Genomic DNA, 19,758 nt, shown 5'->3' on the forward strand with positions numbered 1-19,758 from the left:
AACAATGTTGTATGCGAGATAGATGGGGTGTGTGTATGTTCACACATGCCAACCTGTGAGTGCTGTGTGTTTGTAGACGTCGGTGTGTGTGTTGGTGTTGGTCCTTCTATGTCCACCCGAGGAATTCTAGGAAAGATTTGGCATTCATTTATTATCATTTAAAATATAAGGATGAAATATTTTTTTTTAAAGACTGATAACACAACAAATTTAAATGTCAAAATTAAAAAAAAAACTGTTCAGGTCATGTCCCACCAGCTCAATAGCGGTCAAGGATGTCACACCTACCAAATGTTGCTGCATCTTACCCTCCTCTGACGGAGAGGTCTTTCACAATAATTTTTCTTCCTGAATGTCTGACACATACCAAAACACCACATTTTGGCAGCTTATAAATGTGAAGCTCATCAAAACAGTATGTGTGTTAGTCATATTCACAGTATATTTGTGTTGATTTTTTTTTTGTCATTATATAAAAAACTGTGAATATTGTGATTTTGCAAGTAATATCACCCTTTTTATTTGGCTATTAAGTTTCCTAAAGGTGATTAGACTAGTTTTACAATCCTTCTTTGTCTTTCAACCCTCGTGAGTAAGCACACGTATATATTCAAATATATACTGTATGCTGCATCATTATTCAAAAATGTTTGCAAAAGTGTAGGGTGACCATCTGTCCCTGCAATTGGGAGCTTTGTCCAGTGTCCCGCAAGAGGTGCAGTGCTTTTAATAATGCCTGTATCATTTTATTTCTTCCCTGAAAATAAAATGCCACAATAAGAAGAAAAATATATATTTTTTAAATGTGATAGCCGTTTAAAAATCCATTTGCACAGCCGTCATGTTGTATCTAGAGCAGAAAAATAAGCAACCAACGCATTCGTATTAGTTATTTAATATTTAAGGATATTTATTTTAATATAAAATGTGATTTTTACCTACTAACCTGTTACTAAGGTCATTATATTTAGCAGACTGAATAGGTCCTGTAGAGTAAATTACATTGTATCACTCGAAACTGGGCAAATTAAATAACAATTAACAAAGCTTATTGATGATTTAAAATGTTATCATCCAATGTGATGGAAAATAGGCTTTCCAACTAATGTAAATCAATATTTACACAGTATAATCGTAGTAAATTTATCTCTCCACATGTGTCCCGCATTGTCACGCAAAATCACATCTACTGCCCTGACACAGAGCAATATCCAGGTGGTCACCCTAGCTCTGTGTGACTTTTTTTATGCATTAGTGAAAACGTTTTAATAAAAATATATTGCTGTTTATTGTTTTATTTGTGCATACCACTGAAAATTAATAAATACCTGAATAAATACATCCTTGCCTTCATGCGTGTAACATTAATAAATTATTAATATTTGTTTATCTACTAGGCTACAATGGCTGTTCGGTTGAAAGGATGTTTCATCTGATAAAAAAAAAAAAAAACATTTATATTGATATATTAATATACTCTAAAAAATGCTGGTTGTTCTAAACCAATTTTTGGTCAAATATGGAGGAACCCAAACGCTGGATTAAAAATGCAATTTAAAAATTTAACCCAACGGCTGGGTTTGTCCATATTTGACCAAAAAACAAATTGGTCATGCGTGTAACATTAAAATGTATTAATATTTGTTTATCTACTAGGCTACAATGGCTGTTTGGTTAAAAGGATGTTTCATCTGATAAAAAAAAAAAAAAAAAACGGCTGGGTTTGTCCATATTTGACCCAAACTTGGGTTAAAACAACCCAGCATTTTTTAGAGTGTACTAAAAAGGTTGAAAAGTGGAGTTTTTAAGCTAAAATGCACAGCCTAGTTAATAATAGAGCAGTTTTAGTGCCATACCCAGGGTAGTTGGTAGAGGGCGCTGTGGAGTGTGTAACTGGTGCAGTCAGTTCAACCTGACTCTCTTTACTGCATCTCTCAGCATAACTCTCTGGAAACCAGCCACTGTTACCACGGTAACTCCCATACAGCCAGCCGGTCTCCCTAACTGTTGATTCATCTACCTGTGGATCCACAGGAAGCCAAATGATATGCATACTTGAATAAGTACATTTACAGCTGCATGAGTAAATGTTTGCTGACGTACCTGGATCAGACAGTCTGCCTCCAGTGTGAGCTCATCAGAGTTGCGTGCTGTGAAGGGGTAGAGAGCTCTGTAGGTGGTGAGGGGAGTACATGTGTCTTCAGTGGTCACCACTGGCTGCAAAACTGCAAAAAACACACATAATCGCCTTAGAAACAGATAACACACATCTCACAACTATTCAGCAATGGCAGCACATCAACATGTAAAAACTAATTCAAACAGAAATCCCACGGCAATCATCATCTTATATCTATAATCAATATACTGATCTCTGCATTCTCTGAGCCTGAAGTGTGCTGATTGCACTTAGTGTAAATAGATAAATTTGAGTCTGTTGCTCACACAAAACAGGACTCAGAAGACAAACAGCTTTATGGAAGAGAGCGACCAGTACTTCAAATGTTCTGTTTTTGTTTTGTTTCACGGCCCCCAACCTTTTTTGCGCCACGGACCGGTTTAATATCAGACAATATTTTCACGGACCGGCCTTTAAGGTGTGGCGGATAAATACAACAAAATAAAATAAGACCGGCATAAAAACTGGGGTATTTTTTAAATATAATAATAAACGTGAATCCAATGTGTAGGCCTACTCGCAACTTTATTAGCAGCGTCCTCGTAACATTGCGCCTAAAGACAACTGAGAAAGCCTGAACACAAACAAAATGCCCCCCAAAAGAAAAAAATCTCCATGTTTTCGGTGAGAGAAATGCACATTTCATAAGGATTACATAAGCAGAGAACAGTCTGTTTTCTTTCGTTTTGAATTGTTCTATTTAAAAGTAGACATTTCAAGCTTTCTATATATGTCTCAGGTCTGTGAGGCAAGTAGGCTACCTTATACGCTGAGTTTCGGTTCATTTATGAGACAAGCTCCAGGTTCACGCGCCGGCGCCTCCGTGTCGTGATTATCTATTTTCTAATATATTTACTTCTTATTTATTAAATCCAGACAATTGGTTGATGAAACATTGATTAAAATTAAGATACAATTAATACAAAACGAAATAAAATTTAAAGACAGGCTTTGTGCTTTCTGTTTGAGGTCTCTGTGAAAGTCTTAAAGCAGTCTTTTAGTGCCGCTTTCAGAGCGCTCGCATCCGTAACGGAGAACTGTCCCGTCTGTAACATTGTTTTTTTTTGTGTGTGTGAAATAAATTTCAAAATAAATGCGACTTATAGTCCAGTGTGACTTAGACTATATATGTTTTTTTCTTCTTCATGGCGCATTTTTTGACTGATGCGACTTATAGTCCGGAAAATACGGTAAGTTAGGCTATTTATTCTTTCTGTGCGGCCCGGTACCAAATGTCCAACGGACCGGTACCGGTCCGCGGCCCGGGGGTTGGGGACCCCTGCCTTTAAGGACAAACGGCAGCATGTTTACTATTAGGCTACTGTCACTTTAAGACCAGCACACATCTAATATACATGCATGACACGCACCCGATTTTCTCTCAAATGTTTGCTTTCACTTTAGACATAACGAACTGTGTTAACATAAACCTTGTGTGTATTTGACAGCATTAACCCAAAAAGACTCGAAAGATAATTAGTCCAGTAACCAGAGGCTGTTTGACAGGCTTTTAGTGCCTGTGTGTTTCGGTTGTACGCACTCAGAAAAGCCCATGTTAGAACAGCGCATCAACACGAGAATGAAATGTTTAACCAGCAAAGCTTTAAAGCACATGAAAATAATGAACTTTTGTGAATTGCAGTATCCCGTGAGTGTAACTCCACCTCTGCGTTAACAATGTAGGCCGCATTGTACAGTATGTTGGGACGGAGGCGCCGGAACTGAAACTGATAGAATGCACTGTGGCACGATACTACGATATTTCTTCAAAAGCAGATCGTAGAGACATTTTAATCGTCCACGGTCAATAATTGTGATACCGCACACCCCTAATTCAGAGTATGATATGAAATTAAAATATAAATGCATACATACTGTATGAAAGGCCACAAATGTTTAGCAGTCCATTACCTTTATTCTCTCAAAACACTCACATTCTAGTGGAGTCTGTTATAGTAACTCGGATAATTAATGGGAGGTAATTAAAGTGAATCATGAAGCTGTGAGAGTAATGACACCCATTACAATGAATAGAATGAAAACATCATATTCATGGCCAAGTGGATGAATGCTGTACTCACCCACACACAGACGCACACAAACACACACACTTAATCAAACTCACTTTTGTTCTCTGTGCTATTGTATGACATGGAGGGCTGAGTGTGCAGCGCCAGTTCATTCCTTTCTCTCTCCTCCCTCTCCTTCTCCTCCCTCTCTCTCTCTCTCTCTTCTGCCCTCCTCTTCTCCTCTTTCTCCCGTGCCTGCTCCTGGGCCTCCTTAAGTCGGGCTTGGGCCTGCCGCTGCTGCTCTTCCCTGAGTTTGGCCTCTCGCTCCTGGGCAAGCTTCTTCTTCCGCTCTGCTTCCTCCTGCTCCAGACGCTCCTGCTCCAGCATCGCCTGTCTACAGGCACATGAACAAAATGTTTCTGTGAGTCTGGCGTGAGTCTCAGCATTCATGAGTGGGTTCTGCAAGTGGGGGCATATTTGCTGAAAAATGTCACAAGAGAAGAAATGTGTGTGTGTGTGTGTGTGTGTACAACTAACACTGAAGATAGTTAGTTAAATGTATGTTTGTCTGAGAGCACAATTTTACCTTGCTTCCTCCTCTTTCTTCCTCTTCCTCTCCTCCTCCTCTTTCCTGTGCCTCTGTATCTCTTTGAGTTTCTCAGATCTTACCCTCCTGAGCTGTTCTAGGATGTCCTGCTGCTGGCTCTGCCTCTGTCTCAACTCCTGCAACATTACCCACACAATCCTTCAACATTTAGTTCATAAAATGATTTGCTGTGGTTTCAAATATAGAGTATATGGTATTGCATTGTGCTCAGCTTTACTGACTGCCCAAACTAATCAACTTACCACTATTGAGTGGTACTGAGAAATTATAAGTGGCAAAAAAAATTGTTGTTTTTTGTTTTTTTTCATAAATATAACACTACCGCTAAAAAGGGTCAGTACGATTTTTTTACGTTTTAGAGAGTGCTCAACGCTGTATTTGATCAACAATACAGTAAAACCGCAATACTGTGAAATACTATTACAAATTAAAATGTTTTCTATTTGAACATATTTTAAAATGTAATTTATTCCTGTGATGGCAAAGCTGAATTTTCAGCAGCAATTACTCCAGTCTTCAGTGTCACATGACCCTTCAGAAATCATTCTGATATGCTGATTGCTGTTAAATGGTCTTTAATGCCTAATTTTTGTTTGTCAAGTGACATTTGGGACCCTGGCTCTAACTGTTCTACACAAAAATAAATGTTTCAAACATTAAAAACAAAAATCCCATTACTTTTACTGTTGTTTGTTAGTTTTTAGGCAGTGAGTAGAAAACATTGTGAAGTGATGAAAATGGCACAGACAGACACAAAGATGTTTACGATGTCAGACATTAGATCTCATTTCAGTACAATATGGGTAAAGTGAGACTTCTTTCATGGAGAATAATTAGAGCAAAAAGTGACATGGATGAAAGACAGGCAGCTTTGAGATGAGAGTGAGTAAAGAAACGATAAAGAGAGGTCAACCTTTATTAGAAGGAAGAGATTGGTTAAGCAGCCCAGCAAAGAGAGAAGTCCTTGAAGCACACAGTCATCCATATCTACAAACTATGAAGACAGTCGGAGTTAAGAGGAAGAGAAGAAAGAGGAGATATACAGCAGGGGTGTGGGTTATAAAAATGGGCACAAAGAAAGAAAAAAAGAGAGGCTTGGAGCAGAAAACATTAGACGTATACTGAACAATAGCTGAGTGCCACATAATGCTCAGATTTCCGATCCGACCAACCGGTGCAGGAAGTGAGTTAGTGATAGTGTGTTTTCTTTAGTGTTGTGAGCTGTGTGAATGTTAGTGTGTAATGAAGTGATCAATCCTCTGCCTTCAGGGCTGGGAGTTGAGCTGTAGGTTTTAATCACAGGAACAGGGAGAACAAGTGAGTCCCTCACAGGGACATTAAGGTTTAAAATAATTTCCAAGACAGCAAGTCCCCAACCACACCCACATTAGCTTTAATCAAAACACGGCACTTTAAATGTTGTCGAGGTTTACACTGGGAATGTAAGAGAAGCCGCTGACCTTGATTTCTCTGTTGTACTGCTCCATTTGTGAGAGTTTAGCAGTGGTCTCTCTCTCCAAAACATCCAGCTGCTCCTTCAGCTTCCGACAGCTCAGATCTTTCTCGCACACACTCTGTTTCACATCATTTATCAAAGGACCTGAAAGGGGGAAAAGAAAGAGAGAATATGTCAGGTTCAAGAGGGATGAAATGGACACAAATGAAATTAGTCATCCACGTAGTCTGTTCATTGATTGCTTCAGGTCTATGTGAGTGCTCACTTGAGTTGTTTTGGGTTAGATGTAGAAACCTGTCTGTCAGTTGCTGCTTCTCAGGACCAAAACGACTCAACTGCCTCTGAATTTCCTGAAAAAAAAAAACACATTTATATAGGCTACTACTCAAAAGTTCGAGGTCAGTAAGACTTTTTAATGTTTTTGAAAGAACTCTCTTATGCTCACCAACACAGCATTTATTTGATCAAAAATACAGTAAAAAACGTAATATTGTGAAAAGTTAAAACAATTATTTTCCATTTGAATACATTTTAAAATCTAATTTATTCCTGTGATGGCAAAGCTGAAATTTCACCAGCCATTATCCTTCAGTGTCACATGATCCTTCAGAAATCATTCTAACATATTATTATAAAAACAATTGTGCTGCTTTTTCAGCATTCAAAAGAACAGCATTTCTTTGAAATAGTAATCTTTTGTACCATTTTAAATGCCTTTACTGTCACTTTTGATCAATATAATGCATACTTCCTGAATAAAAGTATTAATTTCTTTCAACAACAAAAAATATTGTGAACAACAAGAGAACTCAAGGAGTTTTTCCCAGATGGACGTCCTTGCAATGCATGTACAGTATGACCATAACGAATGCTATGCTCTTCATGCAACAAAAACACAACAAACCTCAAACTGCAACTTTAAGGAGTTGATATCCATAATACGGCTTTCTCTCTTCTGATTGATCAGGTCTAGCTCGGCCGTCTGGACCTGCCTCTTACTCTTGGCGTCCCGGAGCCGATCGGAGATCTGCTTATGCTTGTTACCCTAGGAGAAGAAAAGACTGAAATGTTTTTAATCTATAATATAATATAACCAACAATCCCACAGAGAAGAGACTAGATGGAGAACAGGCATATGGAATAAGAAAAAATAGAAAGAAGAAACAGCAATCTGACCACTGCCTCCAGCTCCATCTCCAGACTTCTCTTCCTGTCCTTAAGTCTCTGTATGTCGCTCTGCTCTTTTTCTCTCTGTGTCTGAAGCTCCACTCGTTTACTCTTCTCCCATTCCATTCGCCTCTGTCGCTCTGCTTCCTGAGAGAGCAATAAGAGAAGGAGACTATTTGAATATTCTACATAATTACACTCCCATTCCCTTTCCAAGGATGTGAATTAGGGTTAACTTATCACTTAATAAAATATATCTAATGCAAATTATTTAACACAACATTTGCTTGTGTAATGAAATGCAGCATTAGAGAAGCATTAAACTTTGCCATGAAATAGTGCATACAAGTAGATTAATTCATAAATCATAACTGCAAGCTTTAAGATTTGTAATAATGATTTAATAACTGACAGTCCAAATTTATAAACAATTTCTTTATAAAACATGTCTGCATGTGTACAAAAAACGTAAGGCTTTTCAGTAATATTCTAGTGGTCGTTCAACCTCTGTTTGCCCTTGTGTGCTCTACTTGCCTCATGTCGCTCTAATTCTTTCAGTCTTTCTTCTTCTCTCTGTCGTTCTAGCTCTCTCTGTCTCTCTATCCTCCTCTCCTCCTCCCTCTGTCTCCTCAGCTCCATCTCCCGGGTCTCTCTCTCCTTCCGTTCTCTCTCTTCCCTCTCCTTCTGCTGCCTCCTCTCCTCCTCTCGCCTCTCCTCTTCTCTCCTCCTCTCCTCCTCTCTCTTTTGTTCCTCCAGCAGAGCCAAACGTCTTTTTTCCAGCTCTGCATTTCCTCTCTGGAAATTCTCTCTCAGTTTATCCTCCAATGACACTGAGAGAGAGAGAGACAGAAAGGTGAGGTAAGAAGTGTCTAATTCAACACAATACAAATATTTTAATATATATGCATATTTTAAAAAAAAAGACTATATCGAGGTAAATATAAAGCAGCATTTTATCTCAACACAAACTCAGAAGAGACTGTTTAGTTGTTTGTTCAGCTGAATCAGCTCTATTTAGAAGGATCATTTACAATACTGTGTAGAAATAAGGACAGTGTGTGTTTGTAATGGGAGCATGTATTTGCTTACTTGTGTATATATATATATATATATATATATATATATATATATATATATATATATACATATATATATTAGCACACACTACCATTCAAAGGTTTGGGGTCAGTAAGAATTCTTTTATTTTTTAAGCAATGAATACTTTTTTTCAGCAAGTATGCATTAAAGCGATGTCAAAAGGATATTTTAATGGATTAATGGATTTAATGGATTTTAATAGATTTCTATTTCAAATCAATGTTCGTATGAACTTTATATTCATTAAAGAAAAAATACATCATGGTTTCCACAAAAATATTAAGCAGCACAACTGGTTTCAACATTAAAAATAAGAAATGTTTCTTGAGCACAAAATTAGAATATTAAAATGATTTCTAAAGGATCATATGACACCGAGTAATGATGCTGAACATTTAGCTTCACCATCACAGGAATTCAATACTTTTTATTTTAATCTATTTAATCTTTTATCTTCTAAATTGTATTTAATCATATAATATTTCACAATATTACTGTTTTTACTGTATTTTTATCAAATAAATGCAGCCTTTGTGCACATAAGAGGTGTGTAAAGTTGTACTTGAACCTCACATTTGTTTTGTTTAAATAAAAATTGAATTATGAATAAAACTGAAAAGGTTTAGAAGTGAAAATTCAGCTAAATGTCGTATTGTCCTACCTGTAGTAAAACTATAAATTAAAAGCTTGTAACTTATTATTAATTTTGCAATGTGTGCACCATGAACTAGATAAATACATTAACATGATACTAAATGCATGTTATTATAGACCAAGTTTAAAATGCAACACAATTTTTTAAATCTTTAATTACAGCAATTCTGTGTATATATACTGTATTCAGACAATATATTGAACATCCATAATCTGTTGATCACTATTATGTACAGTATATGTAGATGCAAATACCAAAGCTCTTGCTTTTCAGAGGATTTTCTGGCTCAATCAGCTCTGTGTTAATCAGAGGAACAGGTCCGTTAAGCAGATCACATGACTTCGCTGTTCTGAAAAACAAACACACACACTCACGCAATTAAACACTGTCTCCTTCATAACTTGCTCATTTCAGCGTGGGCGGGTCTGTGTGTGTCTTACCTCAGTGAAGGTGGCACGAGGTCAAGAGGTAGAGTCAGAGGTAAAGGCCGCCCAGTCTTGGCCATTTCAACCAGGTGCATTGCTAGAATAAACTCTTCTGCTCTCAACTGCCCATCACGATCTACATCAGCAAGAGTCCTGCAGATAGAGATATATACTGTACATATAGCCACGCACAAACACACACATCTGTGATTAACCTGGAAGCATTTTAGATAATAAATAGATTCATTATAATTTCTAATTATCCAACTGGCACCTAAACAGCAGACGTAACACTGTGGAAGTAGGTGTTTAACACACCGCTTAGAGCAATACAATGTGATCCAGAGTTTAATGTATGCAAGCGATTAATGCAGGGGTCTTCAACAAGTTTCTGGCTTTCATACAATAAAAAAAAAAGAATATGCATTAAACAAAAATACATTAAGTTATCTTTCACCAAAACTGAAGTTAAAAGTAAAATGTATGGAAAATGTTTAATTTTCCCACTCACATTAAAATGTATTAAGTTAAATCAAAGTGTAATGAACAAGCATACAACTCTGTACATCAATAATGATCATATAAAATAAAGCCTATTTTTAGGCTTAGATTTTTTTACACTTGGATATACTGTAGTGTTTCATATTATATTTTTTATATTATATCAACATTATTGTAATAAATGCAAATCATCCTAATCAAACATGTCTTTATTTATCTATTATTAAATATATATATATATATATATATATATATATATATATTTTTTTTATTATTTTTTTTTTTTATTATTATTATCAAAATCAGTATAAATGAAAGGAATTGTGTTGTATAAATAACAATATGTAAAAGTCATGCAAATAGGGTCAAGGAAGTGCATGCAAATTATGTCTACAAAGCAATGTTCTTCTTGAAATTTATATTGTGAGTGCAGTATTTTGTGAACTCACCATATGGTGGCAAGCTGTGTTTGCGTGAGGTTTGATGCTGTGAGGGCATTTCTGACCTGGGGACCTTCAAACATACACACTAAAGAGTTAACGAATAACACACATGCAGAGATGCTTGCACACTATCATATGCAAACATTGCCATTCCCTCAGCTTCCTGACATCTACAACACACGCTCACCTGACAGGTATCCGCTCATCAGCTTGTCCAGGCTGTTGAACTGCTGCCGGTATTTCAGACGGGACGACTGAGGCACCGCCCAATCAGATGCGCTCGTTTTGGGGGAGTTACTCGCAAGGGAGGTGGTGGAGGAAGAGTTAGAACTGTGGGAAATTTGAAAAAAAAAGTGATAAATAAATTTGTAATGCTTTTATCCAAATATATATTTCTCTAGTAAATAAAATTACTTATTAATACTCTAAATATTACTGTGTATTGCACCTAATTAATACATGTATGACATCCTTGAACGTGCAAACTAAATATAAGCTAAATATAGATCATATTGATTATCCAAATCATGCATGTGTTCAGATAATTCGTGACAGTTTTTATTTGTACAGCACTCTTTAATTCAGAAATTGCACTTGCATGCAGAATTATTTTCAAATGAGCTCCATTTAGGAGCTGCTCATTAACACTAATATAATCCTTTCATGAACCATGATAAAGTAGACAACACTGCAAGATCAGCTTTTCCTCCAGTGCTGTGAGATTCTGCTGTGACATCGTACTTTTAATAATTGATATGTCTGAGCAAGGTTTGCTGAATCCTTGTTAGGGTCGTAATTACCACTACCGGGACCATTAAAAATCGTAATTAAAACTCATAATTATGAGCAATTATTCCAGTATTCCAACTCATTGCTGTCAGTTTACGGATTTTTAAATATTCTGAGATAACACTAATAGGATTCAGTTGCCTTCTGCAGTTCGGCATTGGCTGGAATGATTAAAAAAAACAGGATGAGAGAGGGAGAGAGTGTAAGATATGACTAAAATAACATGTAGAGTCAGGTTATGTGAGTCAAATTATGATTCTGATGATTCTCTACATACACTCACCTAAAGGATTATTAGGAACACCTGTTCAATTTCTCATTAATGCAATTATCTAATCAACTAATCACATGGCAGTTGCTTCAATGCATTTAGGGGTGTGGTCCTGGTCAAGACAATCTCCTGAACTCCAAACTGAATGTCAGAATGGGAAAGAAAGGTGATTTAAGCAATTTTGAGCGAGGCATAGTTGTTGGTGCCAGACGGGCCGGTCTGAGTATTTCACAATCTGCTCAGTTACTGGGATTTTCACGCACAGCCATTTCTAGGGTTTACAAAGAATGGTGTGAAAAGGGAAAAACATCCAGTATGCGGCAGTCCTGTGGGCGAAAATGCCTTGTTGATGCTAGAGGTCAGAGGAGAATGGGCCGACTGATTCAAGCTGATAGAAGAGCAACTTTGACTGAAATAACCACTCGTTACAACCGAGGTATGCAGCAAAGCATTTGTGAAGCCACAACACGCACAACCTTGAGGCGGATGGGCTACAACAGCAGAAGACCCCACCGGGTACCACTCATCTCCACTACAAATAGGAAAAAGAGGCTACAATTTGCACGAGCTCACCAAAATTGGACAGTTGAAGACTGGAAAAATGTTGCCTGGTCTGATGAGTCTCGATTTCTGTTGAGACATTCAGATGGTAGAGTCAGAATTTGGCGTAAACAGAATGAGAACATGGATCCATCATGCCTTGTTACCACTGTGCAGGCTGGTGGTGGTGGTGTAATGGTGTGGGGGATGTTTTCTTGGCACATTTTAGGCCCCTTAGTGCCAATTGGGCATCGTTTAAATGCCACGGCCTACCTGAGCATTGTTTCTGACCATGTCCATCCCTTTATGACCACCATGTACCCATCCTCTGATGGCTACTTCCAGCAGGATAATGCACCATGTCACAAAGCTCGAATCATTTCAAATTGGTTTCTTGAACATGACAATGAGTTCACTGTACTAAAATGGCCCCCACAGTCACCAGATCTCAACCCAATAGAGCATCTTTGGGATGTGGTTGAACGGGAGCTTCATGCCCTGGATGTGCATCCCACAAATCTCCATCAACTGCAAGATGCTATCCTATCAATATGGGCCAACATTTCTAAAGAATGCTTTCAGCACCTTGTTGAATCAATGCCACGTAGAATTAAGTTCTGAAGGCGAAAGGGGGTCAAACACAGTATTAGTATGGTGTTCCTAATAATCCTTTAGGTGAGTGTATATTTTCACTAAAACATTTAATATTTTATTTGATATTTTATTTATGAACAATTTCTATTAATATTTCTTAGTAATGGCACCAGTGAATTGTTGGATCAAATTTTGAAATGATTCATTGAAACTTTACGCCTAAAAAAAGTGCAGATGAAACAAACAAAAAAAAAAATAGCTTTTTGGCAGCAAACACTTAATATGGGTTCGGTTCATACAGGGATAAAAAAGTATCCCATGCGTAAAATGAAATACTCTGCTGTATTTTTAATGCTGTGGGCCTAATTTTCTGCCAGAGGTCCTGGACATCTTGTTTAGATACATGGCATCATGGATTCGATCAAAAATCAAAACCTGACAACCTCTGCTAGAAATCTTATAATGGGCCATGTTTGGATCTTCCAACATTTTTAAAAAGGCACTGAGCAGGTATTAGTGGGTTTATTACATGCTTCTGTACCACCACATGGAGGTTGGATGACTCTCGGAGGAACTCTAACAAGATCCAATTAAGATACAAGGAGACAGCTGTGCTATTCAAAGACTCTGTCAGCAAACACACTCTTATTTACCGCAAACTTCTAGTACTGGTGAAACAAGCCCAGTTCTAAGAAAAGTCTTTTTTTAGCTCTGACTGAAACAAACACACTGTTGCATGCAACAGATATTACGCCCGATTCCAATACAAACAGTTGAACTTTGGGGTTCGCACCTGCTAGAGCCAAGGTCCAAGAGCGAGTGAGATTTACTCAAACCACTGGTGGCTGGGAATGCTGAAAAGGTAAAAGAAGAAAAACAATTTCTTTAAAGCACATTCAAACTTTGAAACTGAGTTGTAGATTATGCAGTTAATCAATGCATAAAGATTTCATAGTAACGGCGTAATACTCGTCTGTGCAAAATGCTGCATGTGAATGAATTCAGGATACCTGGTGCTGGTGTGAGGAGAGTTGCATTGCCGTTAGGTAAAGCTGGCACACTGAAAGAGTTGGGCATCTGAGGCAGAGGTCCTGACATCAGGGTGGGCACAGGGACCAAAGGGGCCAGGACAGGGCCTGTGGGGATGGGCATTCGGATGGGCATCACTGACATGGCAGAGAGATTTGGCATGGAACCCATACCTAAAATAAAACAGACAGATTATCTGAGATCATTTCTAGAAGATTTATTGGTACCATATCCTTTGCAGATACTGCATATGGAGTATATATCGGACTATACTGTGTAACGGTTCAGGCTTATTTCCACTAGTTCTACATTTTTTTTACTTTTGCCGTCATCTAATGCTCACTTCAAGTTATCTTTAAAAACACTAATAATTTAGTTACACTGTCAAATGTAATCTGTTGAAAATCTCATGTTGAATAACCATTTGTCATATTGTACGTTCATATCTAACATGTAAAATGATTGATTTTAGATTTTAGCGTTTTATGTTTAATTTATTTAGATATAATAGTAATTTTATTTCAGTGTTATTTTAGTATTATTTACATACGATTATAGTATTTATTAATATATTGAATTAGCTTTTATTTTAATATTTTCAAAGCTTTCGTTTATTTTATTTCAGTTTCAGGTTTAGTCATTTTAGTACTTCAACCTATTTCAATTAGTTGCCGAGGCAAGCATTTGTAAGGTAACTTAATTTTTTTTATCTAATATTTATATATTTTTTATTTATTTCAATTACCAAAAACACTTTTAATAGTTTTAGTTAACAATAACAATAACAACACTGTTTTATTTAGGGTGTTAATATTAACCATTTACACATTTCTGAGATTATATATGTCTTCATTTCAGCATAATCTTAGTCACAACCTGTAAAAGACTCAACAAACTTAACAACAAAGCAAACAAACCTCACCCGACGTTACATAACCAGCTATCAACTCATACCAAAGCGTGATGATGACGTCATAACAGGGGTAGGCGTCTGCTTCATGATGATTGGCAGGTTGGATGGGAGGGGCTGACCCTGCAGCTGCAGTTTAATTAGTTTCATTGCAATGGAGAACTCCAATCTGTCCATCTTCCCATCCTTTCCTATATCCGCCAGTGCCCTGAAAGAAAGGAACCAGCCATTCTCATCAAAAGTGGCTTACAGAGCACTAATTGCTATTACAATCCCAACGGAGAAACTCGGTTGGCGCGTAATGACAGAGCAGCATGATTTTGGGCTCAGATTTTTGTTGTGCTAACATATTTATTTATGAACAAGAGCGTTTTAAAACAAGCAAATGCTATAAACTCAAATCAAACTTTCTGCATCCTGCATCAGTAAATCTACATCCTGTTTGTGGATGGGCGACAGTGTTTACACCAGTAGACTAACCACAGACAGGAAGAGGTTGCTTTTGGGAACTTCCACCCTCCGGAGAGGTATGTAGCTACAAATCACATTGTCCCACACAAATTCATTTCACAACACTATTATGGTAAATCCAGCCCTGCCATAGAAAAGACAACCATACAGACGCATATACATGTGCAGTTTATTTGAAAGCCAAAAGTCAAAAGTCATACACGCTCTTCAAATGTAATATACCTTTATTGGGAGAGAAATGGGAAGGGCAAGACTGAAGAACCGGATAACGCATGTATGTACATTAAGGGTGTGTGTACGTGCGTGTACTCTTACCAGATGTCTGCCAGGACTGCTGTGGGAAGACCAGACTGCAGGAAGAACTTCCGTGCTTGATCTCCTAAAATGAAAAAAAAAAAACATAAAATGATGTGCATTGTATAGTAGAATATATGTACCATTCAAAATATTTGTTTTTGTTTTGAAAGTCTAACATATGCTCAGCAAAGATGCATTTATTTGATCGAAACTACAGTAAAAACAGTAATATTGTGATCCTGTGATGGAAAACTGAATTTTAAGCAGCCCTCCAGTCTTCAGGGTTACATGATCTGTCAGAAATCATTTTAATATGCTGATCTGGTGCTCAAACACTTCTTATTAGTGTACGAGTTGAAAACAGTGTTGTTGCTTAATATTTTTGCGGAAATGTTTTTTTCAGGAATCTGTGATGAATAGAAAGTTTAATAGTGCAGTACTTATTTGAAATAGATTTTTTTTTTTGCAAAATTATAAATGGCTCTACTGTCACATTTAATGTGTCCATGCTAAATTAAAGTACAAATTTCTTTAAAAAAAAAAAGAAACACAGAAAAAAGAAAGCAAAAAATCTTCCTGACACCAAACGTTTCAGTAGTGTATGTATGTGTGTGGTCTTACCTGACAAATAGCCCAGAGTGGGAGCCAGAGAGTCAAACTGTTTGTCATGTTTTCCCCTTTCTTCTGGAGTTATAGCCCAAATAGTAAAACCACCTGTGGAAACGAGAGGGACAAAGAGAGTGAAAGAGATTTTATATAATTATGTTCTGTCTACACAAATCTCTTCCTAGATCAGCTGTTGTTTTTCTACTTTCTGGGTCTTGAAGTTCCTGCCAGTTCTCTGCGAGATGTTGTCTGTTGCTTTGACAAGGGCTGTTGGCTTGTGTGATCCAGGCATTAGAAAAGTCTGTCTGGCTGCAGGGAGGGAGTTGAGGGAGGCTGCATATTTTGCACATTTTAATGGAATGACAGCCCCATTAATAATTATTAAAGGTATAGTGGAGGATTTTCTTTTTCCGGGTGGATCATCAAGACTATTGGTCCTCCTAGTTGTCAATCATTCTGGTGATATGTTTACGTAAGGCCGTCGTACGTGCTCGTAGTGATGTAGTACTTGAGTCCGGTCTCGAGACCGATTTCTGCTTTCTCGCACTCGACTCGGACTTGTTCCTTCAAAGACTCGGTCTTGACTCGGACCCGACCCTTCAAAGACTCAGTCTTGACTCGGACTCGATCCTTCAAAGACTCGGTCTTGACTCGGACTCGGCATAGGTGGTCTCGTCCCCATCACTAGTCCACTAGAATACATACCACTAGAAAATTTTAATTTGCTCTGCATGTCCTAACTATGATTAAAAAAGTCAGGGTGGGCTTAACATGTTGATGACAGAGCAGCACTGTTGAAGCAGTTTAGAAAAATAGGCAGAAGATGATGCATGTGGTAGGGATTTTTTTAATGATAGTAAAAGCATAGTCCATATTAAGACGTTAAGACTGCTCCTCTAAACAATTCCCAATCTAGCTTAGTCTGTAGGCCTAACTGTTGATTATTAACTGGGGTGAAATTAAATCATGAATATGAAAACTGACATGTTTTTATGGTCTTGGTCTCGACTCGGACTTGCTTCCTCAAAGACTCGATCTTGACTCGGACTCGACTGAATTTGAAAACCAACGGACTCGGTCTCGACTCGGACTCGACCCTTTGAAGACTCGGTCTTGACTCGGACTCGGCATAGGCGGTCTCGTCCCCATCACTACGTGCTCGTCCCTAGGTAGTTTTCGCTTTCTGCGCATGCGCACTTTCAGGTGTATATGTGTGTTGAGCTACGGTTTCAGCCATTCATTGAAGCTCGCCGTTCTCACCGGGTTTTTTCAAAATGTCTGAGGGTCGCAAGAGAAAAAGTGTCTACGAATTGTATGACAAGAAGAGAAAGGCCTCTGAAGAAAGAAACAAGACCAGAGTGTTTTTGGGAGAATATTTCACACGCTGGCGTGCGCGTTGGGCTTCCCACTGATGCCTCAGTCGCGACAGGTAAAGTTTGGCATGCTATTTGGAGAAATCCATTTAAATTCACTGCTAGTAAAAGTTAATGTAAGCTATGATTAGCGATGCTAGCCCTGGCACAAGTCACGCACCGCGCAGACACGGTAAACATCTCAATTTGTCTAAAGTAGCCTTATAACCAAATGGTAAAAGGTATCACGCTGAAATGTTCTAAAACCTTGTGTGTTCATTTTTGATCATTCCAATGTGTTCACCATAATATTTATTACACAAATGCAACAAGCTACTTCTCCATTGCAGATCATGTCTTGAGTCCTCACTCAATCGATCAGTATAATAAGTAAATAAAACACGGAAGGGCATTTGACATTTTGTCTTGCATGAATGTTTTTGAGTTAGTTTATAATTTGCAACATAATTGTGCCACCAAACGTGACTAGCCAAATTTGGATGCCCTTCCAAACAATCTACTTTGATGCATATCTGTGCACTAAAATATAAAAGATGTTTTATGCTTGTACTTTGTTAGAACAAACAACTAACATGTGTATAAAGTAGGCTTGTATGAGCCATGCCGACAGCAACTTGTAAACAGAGCGTGCACGAGGAGAACTAGGCTCGTGCATGCTCTCTCGTGCACACGTTTAATAGGCTTGGGAGCAGGTAGTGTTAAGCATGTGCATTTTTTTTTTTTAAGTGGAGAGGGCGGTTCTTTTCTAAAATTGGGGGAAATCCTCCACAATACCTTTAAGTATTGTTATTGTAAACCATGATGTATTTCAGAGGCAGCAGGTGAAGATCCATCTAAAATGCCAGTGCCCAATAACAACCTGCCTGCCACTTAACATGCTCAAAGTGGGTCAATCTCAACACAGCTTTCACACAGAGTGCTGAAGACGAGCCTTTTATCACCTGCTGGTGTTTTTGGCACTGCTCTTAATAGGTGCAGACAGCACTTGGTTTGAAAAATACAGCTAAAGAGCAGCTCTGACCACACAGTTTGCTTGAAACAGATTTCAAAGACATTGTTTTCATACCTATGCACGTCATACACATTTATATAAACAAAAAAGTGCATATACTAACTATGTCACAATAATTGCTTATTAAAAATCTTTCTATCTTAATGAATGCATTGGGAGGGACAAATGTTAACACAAATGTTAACACACCCACTTACAGTATTTATTCTTTCTTTCTCTCTGGGGAGGACAAACAGTTCTTTCAGCTCAAGTTTCCTGCATTGTCAGCAGCGCTGAGATTCAGAAAAAGGCCATCATGATTAATTAAGTGCAGGTCTGTGAGATCACGTGATGTCTTTCTTTATGGAAATTTAGCCCATTCACCAAAAGATAAACAAGATTTGACCATTTGAGATAAGCAGCCTTTTCATCAGGAAAATAGAACAACTTTTTATGACAAAAAAGAAGCAATTAGTCCAACCTTGAACAAAGTAGGTGCACTCAGAAATTTAAATATAAAAAAGATACATTTCTAAAGAGGTTAACAGTTCTTTCATATGTTTGAAATCACGTTCACTCGCATGACTCCATTCATATCAGTAGTCTAGTCTAATAAAAGCCGTTTTATTTCATTTTTACATGAAGCGGGTCACCGTGTGACAATGTGTTGATGGTGCACCTTTAAATAAACGTTTTCTGAACAGCTTCAAAAATGGTTTTACATTGTGAAACAGATATATTGTAGGCTGATTGTCTAAAACAGTTTACAATAGCAAAGCAACAGCTTTCCTCCTCTGCAATGTCATCCTATTGTGAAGCACAGGCAGTTACAAGGACATTGAGGATGGTTAATTTTAAGTCATTGAGTCTAAAAGCAGGACCAGGGACATATTTACATTTGGGGGGAATTGTTGGGACGCAGCTCATGAGGCAGGGACTGTCCCGAGTAAAAAAAAAATATATATGTCTGAAATAACCTGGCTATATTAGTTTACATCAACATAAAGAATTTGTCAGTACTTATTACTAAAACAACTTTTATTTATTTTTACTTTTTACAATATATTTAAAGACAATCAGGTCTCCTAACATTGAAACGTGGCAACGGAGTGTGTCAGTGTGGGAATCAGGGAGTCTGTGTGATGGTGTATTCAGGTGCTCCTTTGGGAGATTTTAATCTCTCCAGGCGACACAGTGAAACATGTAATCAAGCTTTATTACTTATTCAGGCCCATCCAGCTATTAAAGTAAGTGAAAGTGTTTCTCTGTTTTGAAGAAGTATCAGGTTTGCTTTTGTGCTTATTTAGCATTAGCACTTAGAAACAACTATGCAAATTTCAGACACCA

General features: G+C 37.7%; 1 protein-coding gene across 3 annotated transcripts in view; it reads right to left on the reverse strand.

Annotated features, from left to right (window-relative positions):
- Nucleotides 1-19,758, reverse strand: part of itsn2a (intersectin 2a) — a 54,117-nt gene that overhangs the window by 13,457 nt on the left and 20,902 nt on the right. Inside the window, exons 3-22 of one of the 3 annotated variants that reach the window (XM_084431380.1) lie at nucleotides 16,063-16,155; nucleotides 15,460-15,523; nucleotides 14,718-14,881; nucleotides 13,745-13,936; nucleotides 13,528-13,588; nucleotides 10,728-10,870; nucleotides 10,547-10,610; nucleotides 9,612-9,749; nucleotides 9,426-9,520; nucleotides 7,953-8,248; nucleotides 7,428-7,565; nucleotides 7,156-7,296; nucleotides 6,517-6,601; nucleotides 6,256-6,395; nucleotides 5,709-5,789; nucleotides 4,775-4,911; nucleotides 4,305-4,582; nucleotides 2,104-2,225; nucleotides 1,857-2,020; nucleotides 54-126 (exon numbers count right to left, since the gene is read on the reverse strand). In XM_084431380.1, the coding sequence (XP_084287506.1) occupies nucleotides 54-126; nucleotides 1,857-2,020; nucleotides 2,104-2,225; nucleotides 4,305-4,582; nucleotides 4,775-4,911; nucleotides 5,709-5,789; nucleotides 6,256-6,395; nucleotides 6,517-6,601; nucleotides 7,156-7,296; nucleotides 7,428-7,565; nucleotides 7,953-8,248; nucleotides 9,426-9,520; nucleotides 9,612-9,749; nucleotides 10,547-10,610; nucleotides 10,728-10,870; nucleotides 13,528-13,588; nucleotides 13,745-13,936; nucleotides 14,718-14,881; nucleotides 15,460-15,523; nucleotides 16,063-16,155 (2,669 nt within the window). Of the gene's footprint in view, nucleotides 1-53; nucleotides 127-1,856; nucleotides 2,021-2,103; nucleotides 2,226-4,304; nucleotides 4,583-4,774; nucleotides 4,912-5,708; nucleotides 5,790-6,255; nucleotides 6,396-6,516; nucleotides 6,602-7,155; nucleotides 7,297-7,427; nucleotides 7,566-7,948; nucleotides 8,249-9,425; nucleotides 9,521-9,611; nucleotides 9,750-10,546; nucleotides 10,611-10,727; nucleotides 10,871-13,527; nucleotides 13,589-13,744; nucleotides 13,937-14,717; nucleotides 14,882-15,459; nucleotides 15,524-16,062; nucleotides 16,156-19,758 lie in introns of all 3 variants that reach the window. The other 2 variants (XM_084431381.1, XM_084431382.1) reach the window with 2 other exon arrangements.

The sequence above is a fragment of the Rutilus rutilus genome, assembly GCF_951802725.1.
Source record: "Rutilus rutilus genome assembly, chromosome: 15".
Taxonomy (NCBI): Eukaryota; Metazoa; Chordata; class Actinopteri; order Cypriniformes; family Leuciscidae; genus Rutilus; species Rutilus rutilus.